The 26,671-nt window shown below is 43.7% G+C and overlaps 4 protein-coding genes and 1 pseudogene across 7 annotated transcripts; 2 read left to right on the top strand and 3 right to left on the bottom strand.

The window, feature by feature from the left end:
* The first annotated feature begins 107 nt into the window (after positions 1-107).
* LOC104822586 (solanesyl diphosphate synthase 2, chloroplastic-like) lies at positions 108-2,560 on the top strand. Of its 4 annotated transcripts, XM_010553849.1 has the most exons (8): positions 108-317; positions 470-684; positions 815-933; positions 1,130-1,257; positions 1,336-1,439; positions 1,505-1,632; positions 1,746-1,932; positions 2,069-2,560. In XM_010553849.1, exons 2-8 carry the CDS (start codon positions 492-494, stop codon positions 2,125-2,127), a joined length of 918 nt encoding a protein of 305 aa, XP_010552151.1. In that variant the 5' UTR covers positions 108-317; positions 470-491; the 3' UTR covers positions 2,128-2,560. The 4 variants fall into 4 exon arrangements, with proteins under 4 accessions (XP_010552151.1, XP_010552150.1, XP_010552149.1 ...); XM_010553848.1 differs by having other exon boundaries at positions 111-317; positions 815-937; positions 1,143-1,257; positions 1,746-2,560; XM_010553847.1 differs by having other exon boundaries at positions 112-370; positions 1,746-2,560.
* Positions 2,561-2,659: 99 nt separating this feature from the next.
* LOC104822588 (mitochondrial inner membrane protease subunit 1) lies at positions 2,660-4,282 on the top strand. The gene is made up of 4 exons (XM_010553850.2): positions 2,660-2,925; positions 3,009-3,233; positions 3,734-3,844; positions 3,981-4,282. Exons 1-4 carry the CDS (start codon positions 2,797-2,799, stop codon positions 4,014-4,016), a joined length of 501 nt encoding a protein of 166 aa, XP_010552152.1. The 5' UTR covers positions 2,660-2,796; the 3' UTR covers positions 4,017-4,282.
* Positions 4,283-5,666: 1,384 nt separating this feature from the next.
* LOC104822589 (cytochrome P450 72A15-like) lies at positions 5,667-7,976 on the bottom strand. Its single transcript, XM_010553852.2, has 5 exons — positions 7,549-7,976; positions 7,246-7,463; positions 6,912-7,159; positions 6,449-6,809; positions 5,667-6,358 (listed from the first exon to the last, which is right to left on the bottom strand). The coding sequence occupies exons 1-5, from the start codon at positions 7,928-7,930 to the stop codon at positions 5,933-5,935; spliced, it is 1,635 nt and encodes a 544-aa protein (XP_010552154.1). The 5' UTR covers positions 7,931-7,976; the 3' UTR covers positions 5,667-5,932.
* Positions 7,977-9,088: 1,112 nt separating this feature from the next.
* On the bottom strand, positions 9,089-10,992 carry LOC104822762 (cytochrome P450 72A13-like). The gene is made up of 5 exons (XM_019203576.1): positions 10,905-10,992; positions 10,604-10,816; positions 10,270-10,520; positions 9,604-9,964; positions 9,089-9,525 (listed from the first exon to the last, which is right to left on the bottom strand). The coding sequence occupies exons 2-5, from the start codon at positions 10,805-10,807 to the stop codon at positions 9,100-9,102; spliced, it is 1,242 nt and encodes a 413-aa protein (XP_019059121.1). The 5' UTR covers positions 10,808-10,816; positions 10,905-10,992; the 3' UTR covers positions 9,089-9,099.
* A 5,237-nt stretch (positions 10,993-16,229) lies between these two features.
* LOC104822763 lies at positions 16,230-25,836 on the bottom strand (annotated as a pseudogene).
* Positions 25,837-26,671: the final 835 nt, after the last annotated feature.

The following is a 26,671-nucleotide window of genomic DNA, read 5'->3' on the forward strand; positions in this document are numbered from 1 at the left end:
TAGGGAAAAAAATGAACTCATTACGTTACCAACAAAAAAAAATTTAGAGAGAGGGAGTTATACATCACACCATTTGGTTGCTATAAAAATGTATGTACACGGAAATGGAGAGAACATCGTAACTTTTTCATCTTTTCCCATAAAAAGCCAATTCCTTTTCAACGACCAGACAGAATCTCTGGTTCCACACTCTAGTCAAGTCAAGGGTCGGCTTGAATCTTGCGTCTTTTGGATCCCAGTCGCCTCTTGACTTACCCTCATTGAAATCGTTTCCCTCTCCGATTCGGGTTTCCTCTTCCGTCTTCGATTTCGCCCAAGTTCGTGTTCGACTTCTCGATTGAATTCCTTTTTTTCTCTTCAGCTGATTTCGGTGCTTGTTCTCTGTTCGCTTCCTCCTCCGTTTCTGCTCTTTTAAAGCGAGAGCAGGATGATTTATCTTGTGGGTTTTCGTTTTCTCTGATTGTGATAGGTTTCCTTTGGTGGGTTCGCCCATGATGTCGTTGGCTTGCCGGAATCTTGATTTTGCCGCGAGCGTTCTCGATCTTGTCGGGCGTTCGAAGACTGTTTCCAATCTCAGCGGAAGTAGAACAGGTTCGACTGGTCGGAAATTGATTTGCTTTGGAAGAAATGGTCGTAGCAGTTGTCGCGCCTCCTCCACAAACGCCCCAGAGATGTTGACAAACGGTACAGCTTCGAATTTGCAGTTCGCAGTTTTTATTCATGATCACATCATTTGTATGATCTGGTGCTGTTCTTGGCTGAAATCAATCCATTTCCTCGTATCTGTGATTGTTATTTCATCGGATTTATGTAGGAGTTGATCAAAGTGGTCTACTGAATTTGAATAAAGAGGCAAAGAAGCCGATTCCTTTGGCCAACTTGTTCAAAGTCGTGGCTGATGATCTAGAGACTCTGAACCAGAATCTTCTTGATGTGGGTATATCCATGACCTTGTTTTAGTTAGTGTTTTGAGTTGTTGCATTATGTCTTTATGTCTGTTTCCTTTGATGGGATGGCGATGGTTTTCTAGTGCAATAGTTTCTTGAAGTGTAGGCCTTCTTACGTTTGATTCATGGGCTATCTAGAGAATGCCTTGTGCATGTCTGAATCTGGCAATGATTTTCAACAGATTGTCGGTGCAGAAAACCCGGTTTTGATGTCTGCAGCCGAGCAGGTATTCGGGGCTGGTGGTAAGAGAATAAGACCGGCTCTTGTTTTCCTGGTTTCGAGAGCCACATCAGAATTATCCGGGTTGATGTAAGAATCATATCATATCTCCCATGATCTTTTGGCTCCTGCATCACTGAATTGATTGTCCTCTCCTTTTTTGGCCAGTGAACTCAGGCAGAAACACAAGCGTTTAGCTGAGATCGTGGAAATGATCCATACCGCGAGTTTGATTCATGACGACGTGTTGGACGAAAGTGACATGAGAAGAGGTTGGTTTCAGTTTCTTTTCTTTCTCGGTTTCTTGTCTTAATTTCATGGAGTTTTTTCCCTTCAGGAAGGGAGACCGTACACCAGATTTACGGTACAAGAGTGGCCGTCCTGGCAGGCGATTTCCTGTTCGCTCAATCTTCTTGGCGCCTTGCAAATCTTGAGAACCTTGAAGTCATTAAACTCATTAGCCAGGTCAAGTCCCTGCCCTCTTCAATCGTTTCTTTGTTAATCTCCCTTTTCTCTACGGACAAAATTCTTTTCAGAAGTCGAGTTTGTACAGAAATTTCGTCCTCTGGTTGTGGCAGGTCATCAAGGATTTCGCTAGCGGTGAGATAAAGCAAGCGACAAGATCATTTGACTGTGATCTTGAACTAGAAGAGTATCTGCTCAAGAGTTACTACAAGACAGCCTCCTTAGTAGCTGCCAGCTTAAAAGGAGCTGCAATCTTCAGCCGGGTTGATCAGGACATCATTGAACAGATGTTCCAGTTCGGTAAAAACCTCGGTCTTTCCTTCCAGATAGTCGATGACATTCTTGATTTCACACAATCCTCCGACCAGCTGGGAAAACCAGCTGCTAGTGACCTTGTAAAAGGCAATCTCACCGCCCCCGTGATCTTTGCTCTCAGAGAAGAGCCAAGGCTACGGGAAATTATCGAAACAGAGTTCTGTGAAGAAGGGTCACTAGATGATGCCATTGAACTGGTCAAGAAATCAGGGGGTATCGATAAAGCTCGTGACTTGGCTACAGAAAAAGCTGATCTCGCCATTCAAAACCTCCATCGTCTTCCTCGGAGCGTATACAGGTTGGCTCTTGAAGATATGGTCATGTTTAATCTCGAAAGAATCGATTAGTTTCCGAGTAAAACCCGAAGGTGAGATCTTTTCGGGAAGGGTCTCAGAGAAAAAGCTTAAAGTTCAAGCCTTTGCTTCAGCGACAGAACACACATTCTTCAACACACCATAGATTATTTATAGGGTGATGTCTTTATGTTTATTGACTCTTTTTCAAATACAGATGTTTCACTTTTCAATGTTAAGTTCTTGATTACAGAAACTTGCACAATTATCTTTGTTAACCACTATAAAGATCGAGACCAAGTCCCAGTTTTTGGGATATATCCCATTTTTCGTTGCCGCACATCTTGCTGTTTCAGTTTTCTGCAGTCAGCTCCCTGTCAGTGACCAACTTAAAAAGAAAAAACCGCGTGCCGTTTCGGATGCTGAGGGACCAACTACCTGTCGCCTTTGGGGTTTATAGACAAGGGGAAAACGCCGGAGCTGCTTCCGTCCCTCCGCCGTCTTTTATCGCTTCTCTGCTTCCGAAAGTGATCCTCTTGTTGGGGGAGAGAAAGAGATGAGATTGCTGAGTTTCCTGAAACAATGGAGATCGACGGCGAAGGAGGCGCTTGATCAAGGATCCATCTTCGTCAAGTTCCTCTGCTTGCTTCACGTCACCGATCGTTACCTCGTCTCCTCGACCCACGTCTGTAAAACCTAGAAAAAAACTGATTTTTTTCCTTCTCTAATATGATCCCTGAATCCGAATCGTTTTTGCTTTGGTTACAGGTGTATGGTCCTAGCATGCTTCCGACACTAAATCTCACCGGCGATGTCATTTTGGCGGAACACGTGTCTCACCGGTTCGGTAAGGTCGAGCTCGGTGATGTGGTGTTGGTTCGGTCTCCGAGAGACCCGAGAAAGATGGTGACGAAGAGAGTGTTAGGCTTGGAAGGCCATAGGGTCACCTTCTCGGCCGACCCGTTGGTCGATGATGGTTCTGTCAGTGTTGTGGTATGAACATTCTGGTGTCTCTCTCTCGCAGCTCCGTATTTTTGCTGTGTTTTCGTTCAGAATCCTTAGTATGTCTCAGATGAACAGTTGCAAAGTTTCCTTTTCCTCTGTGTTTCCCTGTTGCACATTCTGTAGTCTGATTTGGTAATTAGCTTTTGAAGGATCTTGAAATTTCGTGAGGAAAGGAATCCTTTTTGTGTGTTTTGATCATTTCGGATAAGGAGTACGTGCAACTTCCATGGATGATTCTCATCTTAGTAGCTTTCGAAATTCCGTGGAATCTTGTGAATAAATCATTCTTTTGTTAGCTATATCCAGTGATTGAAGCTGTTGATTTTGATGAAGTTAGACTTCAGAGTAATTTTTGTCTGTGCAGGGTTGGCTTCGGCCTGGCATTTATGAACACATTTTGAGCTTCTTCTCCATTCTTAAACGTCTAGGAGGTCGGCTTGATTGCTCTAATTTTTCTCTGATACATAGTGTGTGAACTTCTTGTATAGGTGCCGAAAGGTCATGTTTGGATTCAGGGAGATAATCTGTATGCTTCAACAGATTCTCGCTATTTTGGTCCCGTCCCTTACGGTCTCATTCAAGGAAAAGCTCTGTTGCGGGTAATCATCTAGTCCAGTGCTTCTTGTTAATCATTTCTTTTTCCATCAAGTTTTTGTATGTGTCAAGATCTTCTCAGTGTCTTGTTCACATAATATCGGAAGGGTAACTATTTGCTTGCTTGTATGTTATCGATAGGTGTGGCCGCCAGATAGCTTTGGGCGATTGAGATGACAGATCATACAGCGGTTGTTTTCCGAGACATGTCATGATTCTACTGACCATTTTGTTCAGGTATCTTCTCACAAAGAAGCTAGAAGAATCAAGTTCCTTCTAAATGGGAGAAAATTCAGATACTATTTGGTTGCAGAGCTTCAACCCTACATTGTCTTTCATTCTCCTGCGAGTATATTCAGTAGTTCTTGACGTGTTTTAAACCCGATATCGATTCTTGCATCAAAGATTCAATAGATTTGTGTGCTTTTAGGTTTTTTTCATAACCAGAATGGTCCCACGAGCGTTCGGTCCGACTACATCCACCCTTGGCCCGTGACCAGCCTTTATAGTGACCAGCCTTTATATATGGATCATTTTAGTCTAGAAATTACATCCATATCCATCAGTTGAATCGAACCCAATACTTTGAAGATGACTTTGCCACCTCTCAACCATTAGATCACCAACTGTTGGATTTCTATTCCTTACTTGATTCGCCATGAGAGAATCAAGCATATGTTCAGAGATAGAACTTGTTAGATTTGCCAGTTTTCTTCTACCAAGCATTTGCCCACCATGACAAAAACTGCAGAAACCTATGTATATACATATACCCGGGTTTTTTCAATCTTTAAAGGGCAACTTCTAACATTTGAGTATATGAAAACTCCATATGAACCTTTTAATCTTTTTGATGATGCATAAATATATGAAAAAAGAATTAAAAAAACTCAATAAGGTTCTCATCTTAGACGTTAGACTATCCCATTCCCATGTGAAAACAAAAGCAGAGTTGAAAGCTGTGTGTTTTCCATTTCATTCTACCATGTGGTTATCATCTACAAAACAAATAGTGGGAAAATGGTGAAATAAAATAATAATAAAAAAATCCACCTAAAATATTTTTGGATGAAATAAAATTAAAACGAGTGGGATATATATATATATTATCAATCCTTCTCCAAAATCGGAATGGAATAATAAAGCCCAAAAACAAGTCCAGGGGCAGAAACGACAATTCACTGAACCCAAAGGCTCTTCCCCAGTTATAAATATGCATTGTGGTTATTAGGGTTTCTCTTCAAGTGCCTTCGAGAGAACAGAGCAGTTCGTTGAGAATCATGCGGCTTCTGTTCCGTTGCGGGCATAAAGCAAAGACCTTTAGGTTTTTTCTCCCCCTGTCTTTTGCAAGGTGTCAATGTTCTTGCAAAACCAGATGAAAATATCTCACATTTTGTCCGATGCATTCAAATCTTCGTACCTGTTTCCGATCGTTTTGTGTTTTCTTCTTCGGCCGATCCAAATGGGTTCTTTGCTTTTTCGATGAAAGTGCTCAATTTCACCCGGCCAAGATCTGGAATCTGTGCAGGGCAGTTTCAGAGGAATCAGAGTTTTGCATGTTTCTCTCTCATGTCTTAATTCCGTGAAGCTGCCCTAAATTTTGTTGATCTCTTGTTTTCTTTAGTCACTGAGTTCCCGAACTTAGATCTGAACCCGACATACCTCAATGACAAGTGTGACACACATGATCTGACCCTGATCTGAAAATCCTCAGATTATGAGAAGTTTTTGTCCCTGTTGAGATTTATTTGTGTCGTCATCTGAATCCTGGTTTTCTTAATTTTCCTTCAACTTGGGTTAATCTCAAGTTTGTATAGTCCATTGGTAGATCTTTCAAGCCGAGATTTCTTTTGTTGCCTTCGTTGTGAAGTCAAATTCATATCAGCTTTTAGCTACTAGACAAGAAATTCCTCTAAGAACTGAACGCGAACATCTGCGACAAGTGTATACTGAAATATGGCCCTTTTTCTGTTTGATGAAGTGCAACAAGAAAGGTGTGTCTGTAAGTTACGATATGATTTGTTGGTTCCAACGTCACCTTGTCCATTGTGTAACTCTGTAGCCTTACATAGGAACCTGATAGTTTCGGTACCTTAGAGCTTACGGAAGATTAACTGGGCGCCGAACTGCGGATGAAGCGTAAGAACCATATGAGGCGAATGTTTGTATGATGGGGACAGCTCGAACGAGAATCTCTGTAGAATCAACGACAAAGCCATCTTGGCTTCAGTCATTGCAAAGTTCTGTCCTGGACAGATTCTTGGTCCCCATCCGAATGGCAAGAACGATAACTGGTTCTTTGTTGCCTTAGAGATCCCATCTGCAAATCTCTCGGGTTTGAATTTGAGAACGTCTTCGCCCCAAAGGTCAGGATCATGATGAACCAGTAGCATTGGAACTGCAATTTGGACACCGGAGGGGAGTGTCTTGTCTCCTAGTCTTGTTTCTTTGTCTGTGGATCGACCTAGAAGGACTACCGGTGGGTATAGCCTGAAAACCTCGTTCAAGATCATTGTCACCTGAAAATTTCAAACGGAAGTAATGAAACGGGTCATCAGTGGAGGTTATGTGATTGCCGGGTTTTGGTGTTTTTTGGTTTGAAATCTTACTGTTTTGAGATGAGAAAGTCCATCAAAATCAGGTTTTTCCTGTCCGAAGACTTGCAGGACTTCGTCTCTGGCTCTGGCTTGCCATTCTTGGTGTTGACTTAACAAAATCATTGTCCAGACAAGGAGAACCGATGTGGTTTCTTGTCCTGCCAAGTAAAACAACCTGCACTCTTCGATCACGTCCTCGATGCTCATACCACCTTCTCCGGAGTTCGATTCTAGAAGTATGCCCAATAGATCATCCTCTGGAGCTTCACCAGTTTTCATCACCATCTCTCTTTTATTGATGATCTCTCTCAATCTCCACTTCACTTCTCTGTCAATCTCTTTCATCCTTTTGTTGTTCTTCGTTGGTAGAAACCTGCATCAAGTGAAAACACATAACATTAAAACCCTTTGCTATGTACATTACATGGCCACTGTCCCAATCCTAACATGTCTAATGGATGATGGATTGTGTGACCTGAATCCAGGGATAAAACCCATCTGAAGTGCTTGAAGAACTCTCTTGGCTTGTTCTTCCTGGAGCTCGAAGATTTGTTTACCTTCTTCATAGCTACTACCGAATGCTGTCCGAGAAATCACATCTGCTGTCATACTCACGAGAACTTGCCACACATCCACCTCTACCGATGATCCACCCTCCAGTATCAGCCTCTCCCATTTGCTTATCACCTCCCCACAGTTCTCGTACAAGGCCGGAACCATTTTCTGCAAACCCAAGAAACATTTTCATATAGCTTAAGTTATGATCTGATTGTGTAATGCCTCCTGTTCTGTGTTTTCAGACTACGTACCTTGAGCTTTTCAAGGTGAAAGGCAGGGTTGATTATCTTCCTGTGCTTAGACCACTTCTCTCCGTCATAAGTCGCCACGCCGCTCGCCAGCAACTTGACCATAGGATGCGAAGGAGGCTTCGGGAAATCGTAAACTTTGTTGAACACTTCTTTAATGTGATCTGGTTTCATTATGATCACCGTTGGAGTCGGTCCAATCCACATGTATGACAGCTTCCCTGAAGTTACAATCTTTGGTGAAATCAAAGGGACATAAACTCGTGGAAGCCAAAATCTTGATTTGAGATCGAGATTGGACGGTACCATGGTTCTTGACAGTTTCCATCAGCAAAGGAGCAACACGTGGCGCGAAATCTTCGTTCAGACCGATGGGTCTGGAAGAGGCTTCCTTCACCATCCCGAGTTCTTTTCTGACATCTCCGACGAGAAACGTGTACGGATTCCCAGTGATCCCTTGTCTCTTCAGATAAGCTTCAAGCCGCTTCGGTTTCAACCAAACCCAGTCCAGAGCTTTCCATGCCCATATCGCTAACGCAGTGACTGCAAACGCAACGGCAACTGCAACCGGAGTCGTTGGCATCTCCATCTCTGCAAGAAGAGGGAAGAACAAGAGAAGATATGGTTGTGTATGTGTGTGTGTTTTGGAGATAAGAAATGAATTGTCTATGTACGTATTTATAAGCATGCATCCGTATGTGCGTGTATGTCAAGAAACAAACAGAGACTATCGAGAAAATTCCACGCAGTGTCCACTATTTGGTAAATGACTAATTCTCACGTATATTTTCGACTGCCTTTTCTTTTTTCTTTTTTTTTAAAAAATCATTTTCCTCTCACTTTCCTTATTGGTCCCTAACATTAACATATGGACTGACTTTTCTAAATAAAGATATACTTTTGAACTGCAAAAATCCAAACAGAATTCGCATTAGACTTTTCAAGAACAAAACGGGCAGTGGAAAATCGACGCTTCCGTGCGTCAATTGAGATCCAAGAAGGCCCTCATATCATATCTCAGCGACGAATTTATATAATATCAACAACACAATTATTTCACCAAACTTCTTATAATTGTATTTTTTTTTCTGTAATAACATTATTTCTTTTGGACCGTGTGATTACATAATCCCACCAGAATTAGGGTTGGACATTTATATATGTTACCGTGGCTTTGCAGGTACCCGGTCTCGTGGGTACCCAAAAAACGGGTACTGACTTCTGAATGAAGATGAAGACGGGTACGAATTTCATTTTTACGAAGACGGGTACCTGTAGGTACCCGTAAATATATAAAAATATTAATATTTTTATATTTTTTAATTATTTATGTAAATATTATGTTTTAACTTTTAAAAATTAACGTATATATTTAAAAAAACTTTTAAAAATCTATATATATTCAAAAATATATATATTTTTTATATTTTAAATATATTTTTGAATTAAATAATATAATTTTACTAAATATTTGGTTCATATTTATTTAAAATATATATATTTTACGGATATGAGTACCCGTCTCTTAATCACGGGTATCCGGTCGACGGGTACCCGGTGTTAATGAGATAGAGAATGAGACATTGTTTTCATGAAACACGCGAAGACGAAGACGAAGACGGGTATCTCCAAAATCGCGGGTACCCGATCCGCGGCCAGCCCTAACCGGAATGTGTATTTGGTTATAGTTATCCGATTTTCATTCTTAATCCTTCATCTAAAGCCCTTTTCCTATTGGATAAATTACATCAAGAAAGATGAAATACGAAAGAAAAAAATAAACAGTTGATTTTATTTAGTACAATAAGGACAAAACCAGATATCAAGATTCAAGAACAGGCAACAACTTGTGGTGTTTCAGAGCTTGTGTAAGATCAAGTTGGCGCCGAATTGAGGATGAAGCGTAAGAACAGTATGAGGTGCATGAGTGTACGAACTGGACAGCTCGAACGAGAATCTCCGAAGAATCAGTGCCAAAGCCATCTTGGTTTCTGTCAGGGCAAAGTTCTGTCCTGGACAGATTCTTGGTCCCCATCCGAACGGTAAGAACGACACTTGGTTCTTCGTCGCCCTTGAAATCCCGTCCTCGAATCTCTCGGGTTTGAACTCGTTAGCGTCTTCGCCCCAGAGATCAGGGTCTCGATGGATCAAGATCACTGGAATGGATATTTCGATATTGGCCGGAAGAGTCATATCTCCTAGTTTCGTTTCTCTATATGTGGCTCGGTCTAGGCGGATTCCTGGTGGGTATAGCCTTAGAACCTCATTCAAGATCATGGTAACCTGCAGATTTCAGACATTGTTTCAGTTCTTTGTTCGGAAATCGATCTGAAAGAGAAGAAAAGAAAGGCGCGTGCTTACTGTTTTGAGCTGTGAGAGCTTAACAAAGTCGAGCTCGTTCTGTCCGAATACTTGCACGACTTCTTCTCTCGCCCGAGCTTGCCATTCTCGGTGCTGACATAACAAAACCAGTGTCCAAACAAGGAGTACAGAGGTCGTCTCATGGCCGGCGAAGTAAAAGAGCCTGCATTCTTCTATCACGTCTTGAACGCTCAAACCATCTTCTCCAGAACCCGATTCCAACAGTATTCCCAGCAGGTCTTCCTTTGGAACCTCGCCGTTATCCATTTCGCTCTCTCGTTTCTTGATGATGTTCCCTAATCTTTCCTTCACTTCCCGGTCTATCTGCCTCATCCTCATGTTGTTCTTCGTCGGTAGAAACCTTTCATCATCGAAGAAGAGAGAACGAAAAGGCCGAAACCTTTAGGCAGTGTCGTCTTGACATTGATTTTGATTTATATTCATCATCTCATATGCATCACAAAGTTGTACAGTTTCTGCTTACACTTGGAGGTGAATATGTTTTGTTTCTAGGGGTAGACACGGGTCGGACACCCGATATTTTCGGGTTACCTAAACCCGATATCAGACCCATTTTGGTCCGGTATCCAAAAGTGGGGTGTCAGAGATAATTTTTCCGCTATTCTTGATAACTGAACATGATTTTTTTCCAATATTAGCTGTTACCTCGATCCTGGGAAGATGATATCCATTGGCAGGGCTTTCACGACGAGCTCTGCTTGTTCATCTTGGAGCTCGAAGATCCGTTTACCTTCCTCGAAGCTGCTACCGAAAGCAGCGCGGGAAATGGCATCAGCAGTCATACTGACAAGAAACGGCCACACATCCACCTCACCCGAAAAACCCTCTTCATTCGCCATTCTCTCCCATTTCCTTACCATCTGGCTGCAGCTTTCGTGTAACGCCGGAACCATCTTCTGCAATAAAAGGGCACTCGTATAAAATCGAACGGTCCACACAGATTATAACCGTGAGATCAGATTATAATTCGTCGAGGAACCTTGAGCTTTTCGAGGTGGAAAGCCGGGGTAATGATCCTCCTGTGCTTGGACCATTTCTCTCTGTCGTAAACCGCTACACCAGAAAACATCATCCGAACTATAGGGTGAGTTGGTGGCTTCGGAAAATCGTAAACTCTGCTGAATATCTCTTTGATGTGTTCCGGCTTCGTTACGATGACTCTAGGAATCGGTCCGATCCACATGAACGATGTCTTGCATGAATTAAACGTTGAAAGAGAAGACATGTGAGTAATCCATTGAAATGAGACCAGGAAGATCAATGGATGTTTGATTAAATACCGTGTTCGTTCACAGCGTTTTGCAGAAAAGGAGCGACACGAGGTGTGATATCGTCGACAAGAGAGATGGGTTTCGACTTGGCTCTCCTCACTATACTGACAACTCTTTTGACGTCTCCGACAATGAAAGTGTAAGAACTTCCCGAGATGCCTTGTCCCTTAAGGTACGCTTCCAGCTTCCTAGGTTTCACCCAGGCCCAGTTCAGAAATCTCCTCGTCCATATCGCTATTGTTGCTGTAGAGTATTTCGACCTCGATCCCTCACCGATCTCTCCGATTCTCTCAAGAACAGAAAGAAAAACGAGACAGCGGAATAACGAGTTCAGTATCGAGCTCTAACACTCGATACCTACGTCTCGGGAAGAGGAACAGCGTTTGCTAGGGTTACACAAAGAGAACTGCCGGAGATCGACCGGAAAATCGACCCCGAACACCGGAGAACACAAGTTCGCCGACCTAGAGAGAGAAACCACCAAAAAACCAAAAAACGCAGAAGTCTGAGACTCAAACAAACATTAGGGTTTCATTTACCCTAAAGAACCAAATGACCGAATTGCCCCTCCGCGTTTTGGAACCCTCTGACCGAACCCGAAGCTTTGAAACCTTCTTCTTCGCTCAGAGTATTTGCTGAAGACTCAACAAATCTCCACCTTCTTCTGCAAAACCTGCAAAGAAAAGAAAACACGAAGGAAAACAAAACACGCCAACCCTAGCAGGCTCATTCCCGTAACTTCCATGTAACTCCCCCTCTAAGCATGGTTCAAGGCGTATTGAACCTACCCTTCTAAAGGAGTCCTTACCGAGCGTGTCATAAACACGTCTCAGCGTGACACGACGCACCTAACCTACCCAAGCGAGTGTCCCCCGACATCTCCGCTTCCGAAGGCTACCTAAGACCTAGACTAGTATGACTCCCTAGACCGTCTAAGTGACCCCCTCCGGTGAAGTCTATACCTCACCAATGGCCCCTCGAGGGTCACGCCCCGACATCTACCTGTCCCCCGAGTCTACCCCGACTGCCCCGAGACTTACCTTGAGTCATACTAACACACCTAACTCTTGATCCCCGTAAAGATCAAGCGACCTATGACCTCTACCCCGGACCCCTACCTACCGACTACGGTGCCCCCACGGGTTTTACCCCGTAAAGACTCCCCTAGTCAACCTATAGGAACTCTACCGAAGGCTCGGAACACGTGCAAACACGTGCTCCACCCCGAGAGGAAACGCCCCTAGCGCTACTACCCTCACCGACTCTACCCGGTGACATGACATTCCCTCGCTCGCCTCTTCCCCTGAGCTTCCTACCCGAGGTAACTCCACCTAGACGTGGAGACCTCACCTCCGAACCTCCACCCGAGGAGTAGTCGGAGCATACTAGAAGTACCTCCGAATCATACTCCTGAACCGAGGCTATTACCCCCTTACCCTCGGTCTCCTCCTTCGCCCTCCGAGACCTACACTCCTTCTTATAATGTCCATTCTTGCCGCAATACCAACACTCCACCTGGTCTTTGGCCTTCTTCTTCCCGCCACCCGATTTCTCGGGTTTGCCCTTGACCACTAATCCTTCCCCCGTACCCCGAGTAAGGGTACCCTGAGCTAGAAGCTCTAGCTCCTTCATCCTAGCTGCGGCCTTCACCTCCTCCACCGAGATTGTAGCTCGGGAATATTTCAGGACTTCCCTCAGCTGCTCATAAGCAGGAGGTAAGGAGTTCAGCAGATAAACTGCTTGATACTCCTCCTCTACCTTCACATTTAGGCTGTGAAGATCGGACAACAGTTTCTGGAAAATGTCTAAATTCTCCTCTATTGTCCTAGAGCTGTCCATCCTAAACCCTGACACCCTCTGCATGAGGTACATCCTATTGGGGAGAGATTGCTCTATGTGCAACCGCTCTAGTTTCCTCCAGATTCCGAAGGCCGTCCTTTCGGATATGACCTTCCTTAGAACCTGATCCGCTAGAGCAAGCACTATGAGGTTCCTAGCCCTTCTACTCCTTTCTTGTCTCTCTTTGAGAGCCGGAGTGCCCGATCCCTTAGCCCCGGGCCCTAATGACCCGGTTGAAAGAGACGTAAGGCCTCCCGAATCCTCGGTTTCCCGAGCTGGAGTTTGTGGGCTCCCCTCATCAGCAACCCCCCATGTAGATGGATCATCCTCTAGTGTGTCCCCTAACCCTAAGATCTCTAAGCTAATGGACATCTTCTCCTTCCATAAGGAGAAGTCTCCCTTGCCGTCGAACTTCTCGACGTCAAGGCCGCGATACAGAGGGGCAGACATCACTAATAGGAAACCTAATCTCTAACCCGAGGATGCACTAGACCTACCCAGAACGAAACTAACCTGGGAATGACTAACCCGACCCTAGGATCACCTAAAACCAGACCTAAGGAGTAAGACCGATCCTAAGAGGACCTAAAAACTAGGTATTTTTCAACCTACCAGACCTAATAGACTCTAAACCTGCCTACCTAAGACCTGATTACGTCTAATCAGACCTACCCCAAGGCTAACACTGACCTAACCAACCTAGATAAGATCTAAACCGAGTTTATTCTGTCCCCCTAAGTCCTAATCAGACCTAAGCCAACCCAATATTGACTTACCTACCCCTGATCAGACTTGAATTAACCTAATCAGATCTAAACTAAGTCTAAACCGACCTAATTAAATCTGATCAGACCTTATCTAGCCTAATACCGACTTCTCACTCACCTAGTTCAGCCAAATCCTCCTATTCAGGCCTAACCGGACAGAATTACCGGACTCTATGACTGAGGATAGGTAACCAAAGTCTACCGCAGATCTAATCTGCCTTTACCTAGGATAGATCGACCTATATAGATCCTAAATACCCTATACCAGACAGAATGCCCTAAGAACCGGACTCTATCTAACCCAATCGAACCAATCAGACCTAAAACCAACCAATTTAAGTCCTAATCAGACAATCCTGACCCTAAACCGACCAATCTAGACCTGTTCTAATCGATACAGACCCTAAACCGGACAAACCCAGCCCTATTTGGACAAATCAGACCCTAATCAGACCTAAACCGGCCCAATCCCAATCTAAATTGACCTAAACCGGACTCTATTGTCCTAAACCGGTCCTAGATTGACCTAAACCGGTCTGGGTTATCCCGAACCGGACCTAAATTGACTCGAACCGGTCTGAACCGGTCCAATTGACCCCAAACCGGACCTGAACCGGTCCAATTGACCTGAACCGATCCGGTTTTCCTAACCCGGTCAACTGTTGACCAGAAATTGGTCAACGTTTGACCTAACCCGACTAAACCGGTTCGATTTTAAATCGGACCCGGTTCAATTAGACAATTTCGGTTGAACCGGCTAAACCGGATCAGAACCGAAAACCCTAATTCGGAACGCGGAAGCCGCCGAGTTAACCCGAGCCAACTCGGACGTTGACTCAACCCCGAAGACGACTCAGTCGCGACTCGAACGAGTCACGGCCAAGACTCACCGGGAACCACCGGTTTTCACCGATTTCTCCCCCCCGAACCCTAGACCTAACCAGAAATAGAGCGAACTCACCTCCTTGGACTCTGTACTCGGCTGAGTAACTCAGGCCGAGTCAGATCCGGAACCTACCTTCTCTAGCACCGCCGATCTGAGCTCCTCTGCCGGTGACCGTCGCCGATCTCGACACGAGATGGCTCCTGCTTCGCCGTTTCTCCACCGATTCGGTTCCTGAAACAGATGAAGACACCAGAATCAGAGAAGTCAGATCTGACCTTACCTCGGACTTACCTCAGGCGATTTTCGCCGCAGATCCGCCGAGCCTCGCCGTCAACCGGGCTCTGATACCACTTGTAGAGTATTTCGACCTCGATCCCTCACCGATCTCTCCGATTCTCTCAAGAACAGAAAGAAAAACGAGACAGCGGAATAACGAGTTCAGTATCGAGCTCTAACACTCGATACCTACGTCTCGGGAAGAGGAACAGCGTTTGCTAGGGTTACACAAAGAGAGCTGCCGGAGATCGACCGGAAAATCGACCCCGAACACCGGAGAACACAAGTTCGCCGACCTAGAGAGAGAAACCACCAAAAAACCGAAAAACGCAGAAGTCTGAGACTCAAACAAACATTAGGGTTTCATTTACCCTAAAGAACCAAATGACCGAATTGCCCCTCCGCGTTTTGGAACCCTCTGACCGAACCCGAAGCTTTGAAACCTTCTGTTGCCACCGCAACCGCAACCACAAACGCAAACGCAAACGCAAACGCAAACGCAGCCTCAGTCATGCCGATGGTTTCTCGATTCTGCCAGAAGAGGATTGCGTTTTGGGGATGAGATATGAAATGGTAGGCGCCGAGTGTTTATAAAGAGAGAGAGGATTTTTTTACCCTCTCAGGATGAAGTATTTTTCAATCGTCGCAAAAAAACAAAAACGCATGATTATTTCGGTTTAGATCAAAATTGAATTGAACTAAACCGTAGATCCAAAAGATGATTTGGGTTGGATATGATTTTTTATAAAAAAAATAAATCATCAAAAATTTGAAGAAAATGAAAATATGCATAGAAAAAGAATTTTATTCTTAACAAAACCAAATTCTAATCAAATAAAAAAAGGTTTAGTTTAACTAATTGAAATCCGATAAATAAACGAATAATTAAATTAATAAAAAATCGAAAAAATAACGAAACAAAATATCCAAAGTGGGGCAATATTTTTGTATAAAAATGTCTATTTTATCTTTTGTATTCCAATTTTTATTTGTTGACTGACTTCTTTCTGCTCATTAGTTATCTTCATTTTTTTTCCATCTAAGAAGAACAATTTTTCCACATGGAAAAATAAAACATCTTTTGTTTTTTCCTTTCCTTTGATAAGACATTTCAAGGCCAACGCGGAATGCATTCAATGTAAAAGTCCTCGGAGTAATTATTAATTTTAATTTTTATTTGCCATAATAAACTTTAATTAGCGAACTTTTAAAAAAAATAAACTTTACAAATTCTATTTTTTTTTAAATCATCGAAACTATTCTTAAAAAAAATTAAATATAAGAAACTAATTTAACATATTCTCACGATTTTTAGTAGGAGAGGAGGAGCAATGCCACTAAAATGGGTAAATCATCTCATAAGAAAAATATTATCAAGAAAGGGTGATGAAGTGGAACATGAGAGGTGCATTTGTAAGAAACTGCTATGATTTATTGGTACTCCTCTTACATACTTTCAAAATACAGAAGCGTGTGATATGTACGCTTTTGAATTATTACAGGACCTAAACCAGTGTCGCCTTGTTCGTTATGCAACTCTGTAGGATCCGACATAGCTTCGGTACCTTAGAGCTTACGGAAGATTAACTGGGCGCCGAACTGGGGATGAAGCGTGAGAACCATATGAGGCGAATGTTTGTACGATGGGGACAGCTCGTACGAGAATCTCTGCAGAATCAACGACAAAGCCATCTTGGCTTCAGTCATTGCAAAGTTCTGTCCTGGACACATTCTTGGTCCCCATCCGAATGGCAAGAACGATAACTGGTTCTTTGTGGCTGCAGAGATCCCTTATGCAAATCTCTCGGGTTTGAATTCGAGAACGTCGTCGCCCCAAAGATCTGGATCATGATGGACCAACAGCATAGGAACTGCGATTTGGACACCAGAGGGGAGAGTCTGGTCTCCTAGTCTTGTTTCTTTGTCTGTGGATCGACCTAGAAGGACTACTGATGGGTATAGCCTGAAAACCTCGTTCAAGATCATTGTCACCTGAAAATTTCCGAGGGAAGTAATGGAACGGGTCATCAATGGAGGTTATGTGATTGCAGGGTTTTGGTTACATTTTTGTATGAACTCTTACTGTTTTGAGGTGAGAAAGTCCATCAAAATCAGGTTTTTCCTGTCCGAAGACGCAGGACTTCGTGTCTGGCACTGTCCTGCCATTCTTTTTTTTTTTTGATGAAGTTGATTTGTATTACTCTAACGGAAAATTTACATCCAGTCTTATGACTGTATACAAAAGGAACCCATGTGCAAAAGGTAAAATTAGAAACAAGCTATCAAAAGCTATCGGAAGATAGAAGTGCAACCATTATGGAGGTCTCGAATACCGAGTGAGGTAGTACCAATCAGCTAGCAAGGTGGAGCTAGCAGCTGTTGGATTACACTTGACAGACAGGAGGATGTTGCGCATGATACGATCGACTTTCCAACGCAAATGTGGCACGGTGTGGCTTGTGCCTCGGAATATTCTATGGTTCATTTCCTTCCATATTTCATACACTGAAATCTGAAGTAATAGCTTGGCAATTGTATTTCTTCCCCTGGACAAATCTTTTGTTGGTTTGTTGAACCACTCCATCATCTTCGACATATTCCGTGGAACACTAGGCCAACAAACCTCTGCAAAGTGTCTCCAAATACTAGAGGCAAAGCTGCACTCAAAGAATAAATGGTGGTAAGATTCAACAGCTGATATACACAACCTGCAATTTGTGTCCGAGGTGACTCCCATCGTTGGAGTCGGTCTTTCGTCGGTAAGCGTTGTTGTATTGCTTGCCAAAGGAGAATGGCATATCTTGGGACTGTAGTTGAGAACCAAACAATGGAATGCCAAGGAACTGATTCCTGATTTATTCTGATCTGATTCCATGTCCTTGAAGAAGAGAAGTAGAGCCTGTAGTCTATAAGCAAAGAGATTTGTAAAGTTTTGCTTATTCATTAAGAATGATTTACACAAAGATTTATACAGCTTAGTGAAGAGAAGAATTAGGAAAGCAGAAGATTTTACGTAAAAGCAAATCAATTTGAAAAAGATTCTCGCGGGATATATGTATATCCTTAATATGCCCCCGCAAGATCGGTGTTGGTGATGAGACCGATCTTGGACCTTAGTAGTTCGAACCGTGCTCGAGGAAGAGGCTTTGTTAGGGCGTCTGCAAGTTGGTCGGTGGATGATACATGAGAGACACGTAGACGATGTGATTGAACCAAGCCACGAATGAAGTGATAATCAATAGCTACGTGCTTCATTCGCGAATGGAAGACCGGATTAGCAGAGAGGTATGTGGCGCCTACGTTATCACAAAAAATAACCGGTGGCGTCGGAACAGAAACGCCGAGCTCCGTTAGTAGCGAAAGTAGCCATTGTACCTCGGATGCGGTTGAAGACACGGATTTGTATTCGGCCTCGGTGGAAGATTTGGCCGCGAACCGTTGCTTCTTGGAGGACCAAGAGATTGGATTCTTACCAAGATAAACGATGTATGCTCCGGTTGATGTAAAATCATCTCGATCACCACCCCAATCGGCATCGGAGAACGCATGTAAAGAAAGAGGGGAGGTCCGAGATATGAAGATGCCGTAGGCCCGTGTGCCACTAAGGTAGCGTAGAACCCGCTTGAGTGCTTGCCAATGAATAGATGTCGGACGATGCATGTATTGAGACAACTTATTCACGACATATGCAATATCGGGACGAGTAAACAAGAGGTATTGCAAACTGCCTAGTATTTGTCGATACTCACTTGGCTCATCAAGCACTGTCCCAGCATCCTGACAAAGCTCCGACGTGGATGTTATAGGAGTTGGCACGGATTTAGCATCAACCATTGAATGGCGAGAAAGAACATCGTTTATGTATCTCCGTTGTGTGAGGAGAATACCATGACTTTTCCGAGTAACTTCCATGCCAAGAAAAAATGTGAGAGGGCCGAGATCTTTGATAGAGAAGCGGCGAGCTAGCATATCGATGTAGTGTTGGATGGCTTTGTCGGAGTTGCCGGTGATAATAATATCATCGACGTAGACCAACACGAATACAGAAATCCCGTTGCGGTTGAGGATGAATAGAGATGTGTCGGCTAGTGAGTTGACAAAACCCGATTGAAGTAGAAATCGACACAATTCATTGTACCATGCTCGTGGTGCTTGCTTGAGTCCATAAAGCGCCTTATGAAGCTTGCAAACGTAGGATGGTCTATCTCGATCAATAAATCCCGGGGGTTGAGCGAGGTAAACATCTTCATTAAGGGTGCCTTGTAGGAAGGCATTGTTGACGTCAAGTTGACGTAGTATCCATCCTTTTGTTACCGCAATGCTGAGAACAACCCGTATTGTTGCATGCTTGATGACCGGACTGAACGTGTCATTGAAATCTATCCCCGGTCTTTGATGAAATCCTTTAGCCACCAAGCGAGCTTTGTACCTGTCAATAGAGCCATCAGAAAGTCGTTTAATTCGAAATACCCATTTACAGCCAACCACATTGTATGACGGGTCCGGCGGAACGAGAGTCCAAGTGTCGTTTCGGAGAAGGGCATTAAACTCATCCTCCATAGCATGTCTCCATTTCTCATCTTTGAGCGCTTGCGATACACACGTTGGCTCTCGGTCTTGGTTTGGTGTAAGGGTGGTCGATAGGGTAAGTTTGGGATGTGGTTTAGAGATGTTGTTTTTAGAGCGAGTGGTCATAGGATGAGTGTTTCGGTGTTGGTCCGGTGGATGAGCTGTTACGTTTGGTGATAATGGAGGTATCGTGTCGGGCAAGGCAGCGGAAGATGGTGTAGATATGGCTGTTTCGGATGGACTTTCTGGTGGTAATGGGTGTGATTCGGATGAGGGTGGAGAGGATACCGCGGTGTCATCAGATGGTGTTGGAACCAACGACGGAGGCAGCTCGGACCTTGGTGGAATGAGTGGCGACCGGTGTGGAACAAGGGTAGAACGAGATGGTGAAGGGAATGAAGACTCGTCGGACTGTGACTGAGTTTCCGAGTGAAGCCGAGTATAGGGAAAAACATTTTCCACAAACTCGACATGACGAGAGACATAAACTCGAGAGGTTGGAACATGGAGACAAAGAAACGCACTTTGAGTGAGAGAATATCCAACAAAGACACAAGGGGCAGAACGAGACTCTAATTTATTTGGAGAATATGGGCGTAGCCAAGGAAAACAAAGGCATCCGAATACTCGAAGTTTTGAGTAATGCGGAGTGGAATGGAAGAGCATTTCAAAAGGCGATCGGTTGTGAAGAACGGACGTTGGTAGACGGTTTATTAAATAAACCGCTGCCGGGAATGAAAACGTCCATAGGTCTAAAGGAATAGACGCTCTAGTGAGAAGAGTTAAGCCCGTCTCAACTATGTGTCTATGTTTGCGTTCGGAGACTCCGTTGTGTTCCGGAGTATGCGGTGGAGATGTAAGATGGGATATGCCATTGGAGGAAAGGAAATCTTTAAGAGCAATGTATTCTCCACCGTTATCGGAGAAAAGAGTGACGATTTTTGTTTGGAATTTGGTTTCAACAAGGGCTTTGAAACGGGTGAAGATGGATGAAACTTGGGACTTTTGACGCATAGGATAAAACCACGTGTACCTTGTGAAATGATCCACGAAGATAACGTAGTATCGGTAATTATCAAAAGAGGTGATTGGTGAGGTCCAAACATCCGAGAAAAGGAGCTCTAGAGGACGAGTAGATGTAAGAGAGGAAGAGGAGAATGGCAACTTGTGACTTTTATTGATTAAACATGACTCACAAGACAGAGTTCGACTCGATGAATGTGACAAAGGAATAGAAAAACGGGACACAATGGTATTGAGAACCTCCCTCGACGGGTGACCTAATCTAGAATGCCAATCATAAAGAGATGTCTTGGCACTTGACAAAGCAAGGGCTGATGACTTATTGACTGAGGAAAGCGACGACAGAAAGGTTGGCCACTCATACACACCATTGTTAAGTGGTCCTCTTGCTAGAGTTGCCCCCGTGTTGAGATCCTTCACCTGAAAATGAGTTGAGAAAAATTCCACCGAGACACGGTTAGAGTCACAAAGTTTATGAATAGATATAAGGTTCTTGTGTATTGACGAAACATAAAGAACATTGTCAAGGGTAAGAGGGCGCAAAAAAGAGGGAATAGACGAAGAACCGGTGTGTGTGATCGCAAGGCCGGAGCCATCGCCGATGACTACTTCGTCATTGCCATTGTATGGAGTATGAAGAGATAAGTTGCTGAAGTCGGATGTGACGTGGTGTGATGCTCCCGAATCCATGAGCCAAGTCGACGGCGGAAAAGATGACATGACTGCTGGATTTGCACTCGGTTGCCATGAAGATGGTGACGGCTGTTGGTTGATCTCCGACGAGAAAGGAGCAACAGTGGAAGGCAATAGACGACATGTGCGTGCGCTGTGGCCTTGTGTACCACAGAGTTGGCACTTGCCGAGGTATGGCCGCGGCGAAGGTCTGAAATTCTGACCACGTGGCTGAGGAAATGTTCCCCGAGAGCTTCCACGAGCATGCTGAGATCTCCAAGGTGGGCGCACGGAATGTTGAACAGTGTTAGCCGAAATGGGCAGATCCGAAACATTTGATGTTGCGATGTCAATGTCATGGCTCAACAGCTTCTCATGAAGCTCGATGAAGGAGATGGTTGTATCACGAGCATTAACCACGTCCTTGACAGGTTTGTATTCATCACTGAGTCCAGCAAGTATAAGATCCACAAGATCTTCATGGTCTAATGGTTTTCCGAGGAGCGCCAACTCATCCGATTTGATCTTGAAGAAGTTCATGTATTGATCGATAGTTTTCGATCCTTTTGTGTAGCGGCGCATTTGTTCCTTCACTTGTTTGATGTGTCCGCGGCTGGAACGTCCGTACGTTTGGGCAAGGGTTAACCATGCAGCAGCAGCCGATGACGCGGTGGCCACGAGAGCTTGGCAAGGCCCCGAGATGGAGCCAAGTAATGCTGAGAAGACAAGACGATCCTGCCGAAACCAAGGCGCATAGGTGGGATTTGGCGAGACCGTGTTGTTGGTGATGAGGGTTACAGAGGGAGCCTTGGTCAGATCGAGAAAATCACCGAGATTATAGCCGTCGAGAAGTGCTTGGATCTGAATGCTCCAAGTTAAGTAATTGGAGGCTGTGAGCTTGCTCACGTTGGAAACATTGACATGAATCAATGTTGATCCAGGAGATGCATTGTCATATGGAGTGACATTGTCGGATGAATTTGCAGGAGGATCGGTGGTCGCCATTGGTGGCGGAGAAGAGGCGATGATGATGGTATGAAGAATTTAGGGTTTCCGGGTAAAAAAAAAAGAAAACGTCTTTCGACGATTTGATGCTCTGATACCATATAAGCAAAGAGATTTGTAAAGTTTTGCTTATTCATTAAGAATGATTTACACAAAGATTTATACAGCTTAGTGAAGAGAAGAATTAGGAAAGCAGAAGATTTTACGTAAAAGCAAATCAATTTGAAAAAGATTCTCGCGGGATATATGTATATCCTTAATATAGTCATCCATTTTGTACTTCCATAGAGCTTGGTCAGGAGGGTGGCTAGCTAGTGGAGGTTGGATGGATAATATATGAACCATCATCTGTTGGATTCTATCGTTTCGAGCTCCCGGAAATGTCCAAGAACCATCGATTGCAGCTTCACTTACAGTGGCCGACGATGGCAGCCTTAGGTTGCGTGGGCCATTCACACCAACAAAATCAATTAGGGTGCCTAGATCAGTCCATGGATCATGCCAAAACAAGGTTGTCTCACCATTGCCAATCTGAAACTTTAACATTTGCTTCGCCAAGTCCTTTATGCTTAACAGCTTCCGGAAATTCCAAGAAAACCGCGGTGATGGATCAATGTTCCAGAAACCCTTCCGCTTGAGGACGTTCTCCTTTATCCATGCTACCCATAGTGACCCAGATTTCGATAATAAGAGCCAGATTAGCTTGAGCCGGAAGACTAGGTTAAAATCTGTTATCTTACGGAGACCCAACCCGCCTTCTCTTTTAGGTTGGCAGCATGAATCCCATGATATCCTGCGTGCTCGGTATCCATCAGCGTTTGCACCCCATAAAAATCCAGAGCACAAGCTATCCACCTCTTTCGTGAGGAATTTAGGCAACAAAAACATCATACCCCACGCGTTAACTAATCCGTAAATGACCGTGGCCACTAGTTGGATTCTTCCTGCATATGATAAAAATCTTGTTGTCCAGGAACTGAACTTTGCTTTTATTCGATCAAGGAGAGGTTGGTAATCTGATTTACTCAGCCTGATAGAGCTGAGAGGAACTCCTAAATAACGGACAGGTAGAGCACCTTGATTAAACCCGAATTATCTGCAGGATTCTAACTTTTCAACCTCAGACATCCCACCAAGAAATAATTCTGTCTTCTCCATGTTCAGACTTAAACCAGAATATTTGTTGAATGTTTCCAGTATATTTTTCACCTCCATTAACGAACCGTAATCCCCAGCAGTGAATATCATTAAGTCATCAGCAAACGCTAGGTGGATGACCATCGGAGTTCGACATTTAGGGTGTAGACGGAATTTATGTTGTGTTGCACTACAGTTTAACATTCTTGAGAGTATTTCCATCGAGAGAATGAATAAGTAAAGAGAAATTGGGTCACCTTGTCGGAGACCACGCCTTCCCTTAAAGAAGCCCGCTAGCTCACCGTTGACAGCGATGGAAAATTTCGGACAAGCAGGACTGAAGTGGTCTCGTGTCCTGCGAAGTGGAACAACCTGCACTCTTCGATCACGTCCTCGATGCTCATACCACCTTCTCCGGAGTTCGATTCTAAAAGTATACCCAATAGATCATCCTCTGGACCTCCACCAGCTTTCATCGCCATCTCTCTTTTCTTGATGATATCTCCCAGACTCCGCCTTACTTCTCTGTCAGTCCCTTTCATCTTCCTGTTGTTCTTTGTTGGTAGAAACCTGCATCAAGTGAAAAAACACATAATATAACCCCTTCGTTATGCACATTACATGGACACTGTCCAAAACCTAACATGTCTAATGGATTGTGTGACCTGAATCCAGGGATAAAACCCGTCTGAAGGGCTTGAAGAAATCTCTTGGCTTGTTCTTCTTGGAGCTCGAAGATTCGTTTTCCTTCTTCATAGCTACTACCGAATGTAGTCCGAGAAATCGCATCTGTTGTCATGCTCATGAGAAATGGCCATACATCCACCTCTACCGATGATCCGCCCTCCGGTATCAGCCTCTCGCTTATCACCTCCCCACATCTCTCGTACAAGGCCGAAACCATTTTCTGCAAACCCAAGAAATATTTTTATATAGCTAAAGTTATGATATGATTGTGTAATGCCTCATGTTCTGTGTTTTCAGACTACGTACCTTGAGCTTTTCAAGGTGAAAGGCCGGGTTGATTATCTTCCTGTGCTTAGACCACTTCTCTCCGTCATAAGTTACCAGTCCAGTGGCCATCAGCTTGACGCTAGGATGCAAAGGAGGCTTCGGGAAATCGTAAACTTTGTTGAACACTTCTTTAATGAGCTCTGGATTCATTATGATCACCATTGGAATCGGTCCAACCCACATGTATGACAACTTCCCTGACATGTTACAATCTTTGATGAAATCACAGTGATGTTACAATCTTGATAAGAAAAAGTTTGAGATCGAGATGAACGTACTATGATTCTTGACAGTTCCTATCAGCAAAGGAGCGACACGTGGCGTGAAATCTTCATGTACAGAGATTGGTCTGGAAGTAGAGCTTCCTTCCCCATTCTGAGGTTGCTTCGGACATCTCCGACAAGAAACGTGTACGGATTTCCAGAGATACCTTGTCTCTTCAGACAAGCTTCAAGCCTCTTCGGTTTCAACCAAACCCAGTCCAGAGCTTTCCATGCCCAAGTCGCTAACGCCGTGACTGCAACAGCAACCGCAAACGCAACCGGAGTCGATGGTATCTCCATCTCTGCAAGAAGAGGGAAGAACAAGAGAATATATAGATGTGTATGCTGTGAGGAATAATGTTTTCTCTTATTCATCATCAACGTCATATACATGAATATATACACTAGATGGTTGCTACATTACAGGAGACAAGTATGGCAAGGAGATTACAATCAAATTAGAGTCGTGTAATGCAGATTTTGTGGACAGATTTTGTTGACTGACATATTTCCTTCTATTACGCCCCCGCAAAAGTGGTGTCGGGTGAGACACCGATTTTGTTCCGTAGAAGTTCGAAGCGTGATCGTGACAAGGCTTTGGTTAAACCATCAGCTAGTTGGTCCTTGGAAGATATAATGAGCAACACGTAGTTGGTTGTCTTGAACTAACCCTCGGATGAAGTGGTAATCGATAGCGATATGCTTCATCCTTGAGTGGAACACCAGGTTTGCAGCTAGATATGTCGCTCCGATATTGTCACAGTAGATTACTGGTGTAGCAGTCAGTGAGATACCGAGCTCGGAGAGAAGAGAAGTGAGCCATCGGACCTCGGACGCCGTGGTTGAGATAGACTTGTACTCAGCCTCGGTTGATGATTTTGCCGCGAACCGTTGTTTCTTGGAGCTCCACGAAATCGGATTTCTGCCCAAGTATACAATGTGGCTCCCGTTGAGCTAAAGTCATCCTTATCACCTCCCCAATCGGCATTGGAAAATGCATGAATCGTTGAAGGGGAATTTGCATGAAGATGAATGTCAAGATTCCTAGTTCCGGCAATGTACCTGAATATTCGCTTAACCGCCTTCCAATGATCCTCCGTTGGTTGGTGCATGTATTGTGACAACTTATTTACGGAGTAAGCAATGTCGGGTCGGGTTAGCAACAAATACTGTAGACCACCGAGAGCTTGTCTGTATTCGTTGGGGTCTTGAAGAGGGGAGCTCGAACTAGCGGAGATAATAGTTGTGGACGCAAGGGGAGTGGGTACAGATTTCGCATCCGTCATCTTGTGCCTGGCAAGTAGGTCATTAGCATATCGTTGTTGATTGAGTAAAATGCCTTGTGGTGTCCGTTTCACTTCAATACCGAGGAAGAACGAGAGATGCCCGAGATCCTTGAGATGAAATCGGTTGGCAAGAACATCAATGAATCGTTGAACTGCAGTTGATGAATTCCCGGTGACGATAATATCATCAACATACACAACCATGCTCTGATACCATGTGAGGAATAATGTTTTCTCTTATTCATCATCAACATCATATACATGAATATATACACTAGATGGTTGCTACATTACATGAGACAAGTATGGCAAGGAGATTACAATCAAATTAGAATCGTGTAATGCAGATTTTGTGGACAGATTTTGTTGACTGACATATTTCCTTCTATTATATGCGTGTCTTTTGGAGATGAGAGATGAATGGTCTGTGTACGTATTTATAAGCATGCATCCGTATCTGTGTTCGTATTTATTCAGATTAAGTACCTGTATTCAAGAAACAAACAGAGACTATCGGGAAAATTCCACGCAATGTCCACTATTTGGTAAATGACTAATTCTGACGTATATGTTTTTTCAAGTTCACTTTCCTTTCGCTTTCCTTATTAGTCCCTAATAGCAATACCGGTGTCAATTCGGGCCGGTCCAATATGAGATCGGTATGAGAATTTTGGATTTGCTTTTTGATTGATACGATTTTTTCGAGTCTAAATAATCAAACCCAAATCCCTGCTCTATAGACTTTGGATTTGGGTTCGAAGTGGATCAACCCGTTAAATTTGTTTTTTGAAATTTATTTTTTTATTTTATATAAAATAAAGTTTCCAGATTGACCCGATCTGAATCCGACCTAAAAATCCGAAATTTTTTGGGTCGAATATTTAGATCCAAAAATCTGTTATTTTTCGGACCGGTCCGGATTTCGGGTCTCAAACCAAAATTGGCACTCTAGTCCATAACATATAGACTGACTTTTCATATATATATATATATATATATATATATATATATATATATATTTTTTATATATTTTTATAAT

The sequence above is a fragment of the Tarenaya hassleriana genome, unplaced genomic scaffold, assembly GCF_000463585.1.
Source record: "Tarenaya hassleriana unplaced genomic scaffold, ASM46358v1 Cleome37, whole genome shotgun sequence".
Taxonomy (NCBI): domain Eukaryota; kingdom Viridiplantae; phylum Streptophyta; class Magnoliopsida; order Brassicales; family Cleomaceae; genus Tarenaya; species Tarenaya hassleriana.

What these genes read in the sequence shown, in the direction of transcription:
- LOC104822589 (XM_010553852.2), bottom strand. Translation starts at nt 7,930, where the DNA reads ATGCTTATAAATACGTACATAGACAATTCATTTCTTATCTCCAAAACA. An exon ending in GGAAACTGTCAAGAACCATG is followed by an intron (nt 7,464 to 7,548) that starts GTACCGTCCAAT and finishes TTGTAACTTCAG; the next exon opens with GGAAGCTGTCATACATGTGG. An exon ending in TTCACCTTGAAAAGCTCAAG is followed by an intron (nt 7,160 to 7,245) that starts GTACGTAGTCTG and finishes TTGGGTTTGCAG; the next exon opens with AAAATGGTTCCGGCCTTGTA.
- LOC104822586 (XM_010553847.1), top strand. Translation starts at nt 492, where the DNA reads ATGATGTCGTTGGCTTGCCGGAATCTTGATTTTGCCGCGAGCGTTCTC. An exon ending in CCCAGAGATGTTGACAAACG is followed by an intron (nt 685 to 814) that starts GTACAGCTTCGA and finishes GGATTTATGTAG; the next exon opens with GAGTTGATCAAAGTGGTCTA. An exon ending in CGAAAGTGACATGAGAAGAG is followed by an intron (nt 1,440 to 1,504) that starts GTTGGTTTCAGT and finishes TTTTCCCTTCAG; the next exon opens with GAAGGGAGACCGTACACCAG.
- LOC104822762 (XM_019203576.1), bottom strand. Translation starts at nt 10,807, where the DNA reads ATGTGGATCGGACCGATTCCTAGAGTCATCGTAACGAAGCCGGAACAC. An exon ending in TCCACCTCGAAAAGCTCAAG is followed by an intron (nt 10,521 to 10,603) that starts GTTCCTCGACGA and finishes CTTTTATTGCAG; the next exon opens with AAGATGGTTCCGGCGTTACA. An exon ending in ATCATCTTCCCAGGATCGAG is followed by an intron (nt 9,965 to 10,269) that starts GTAACAGCTAAT and finishes CGATGATGAAAG; the next exon opens with GTTTCTACCGACGAAGAACA.
- LOC104822588 (XM_010553850.2), top strand. Translation starts at nt 2,797, where the DNA reads ATGAGATTGCTGAGTTTCCTGAAACAATGGAGATCGACGGCGAAGGAG. An exon ending in ACCTCGTCTCCTCGACCCAC is followed by an intron (nt 2,926 to 3,008) that starts GTCTGTAAAACC and finishes CTTTGGTTACAG; the next exon opens with GTGTATGGTCCTAGCATGCT. An exon ending in ATGGTTCTGTCAGTGTTGTG is followed by an intron (nt 3,234 to 3,733) that starts GTATGAACATTC and finishes CTTCTTGTATAG; the next exon opens with GTGCCGAAAGGTCATGTTTG.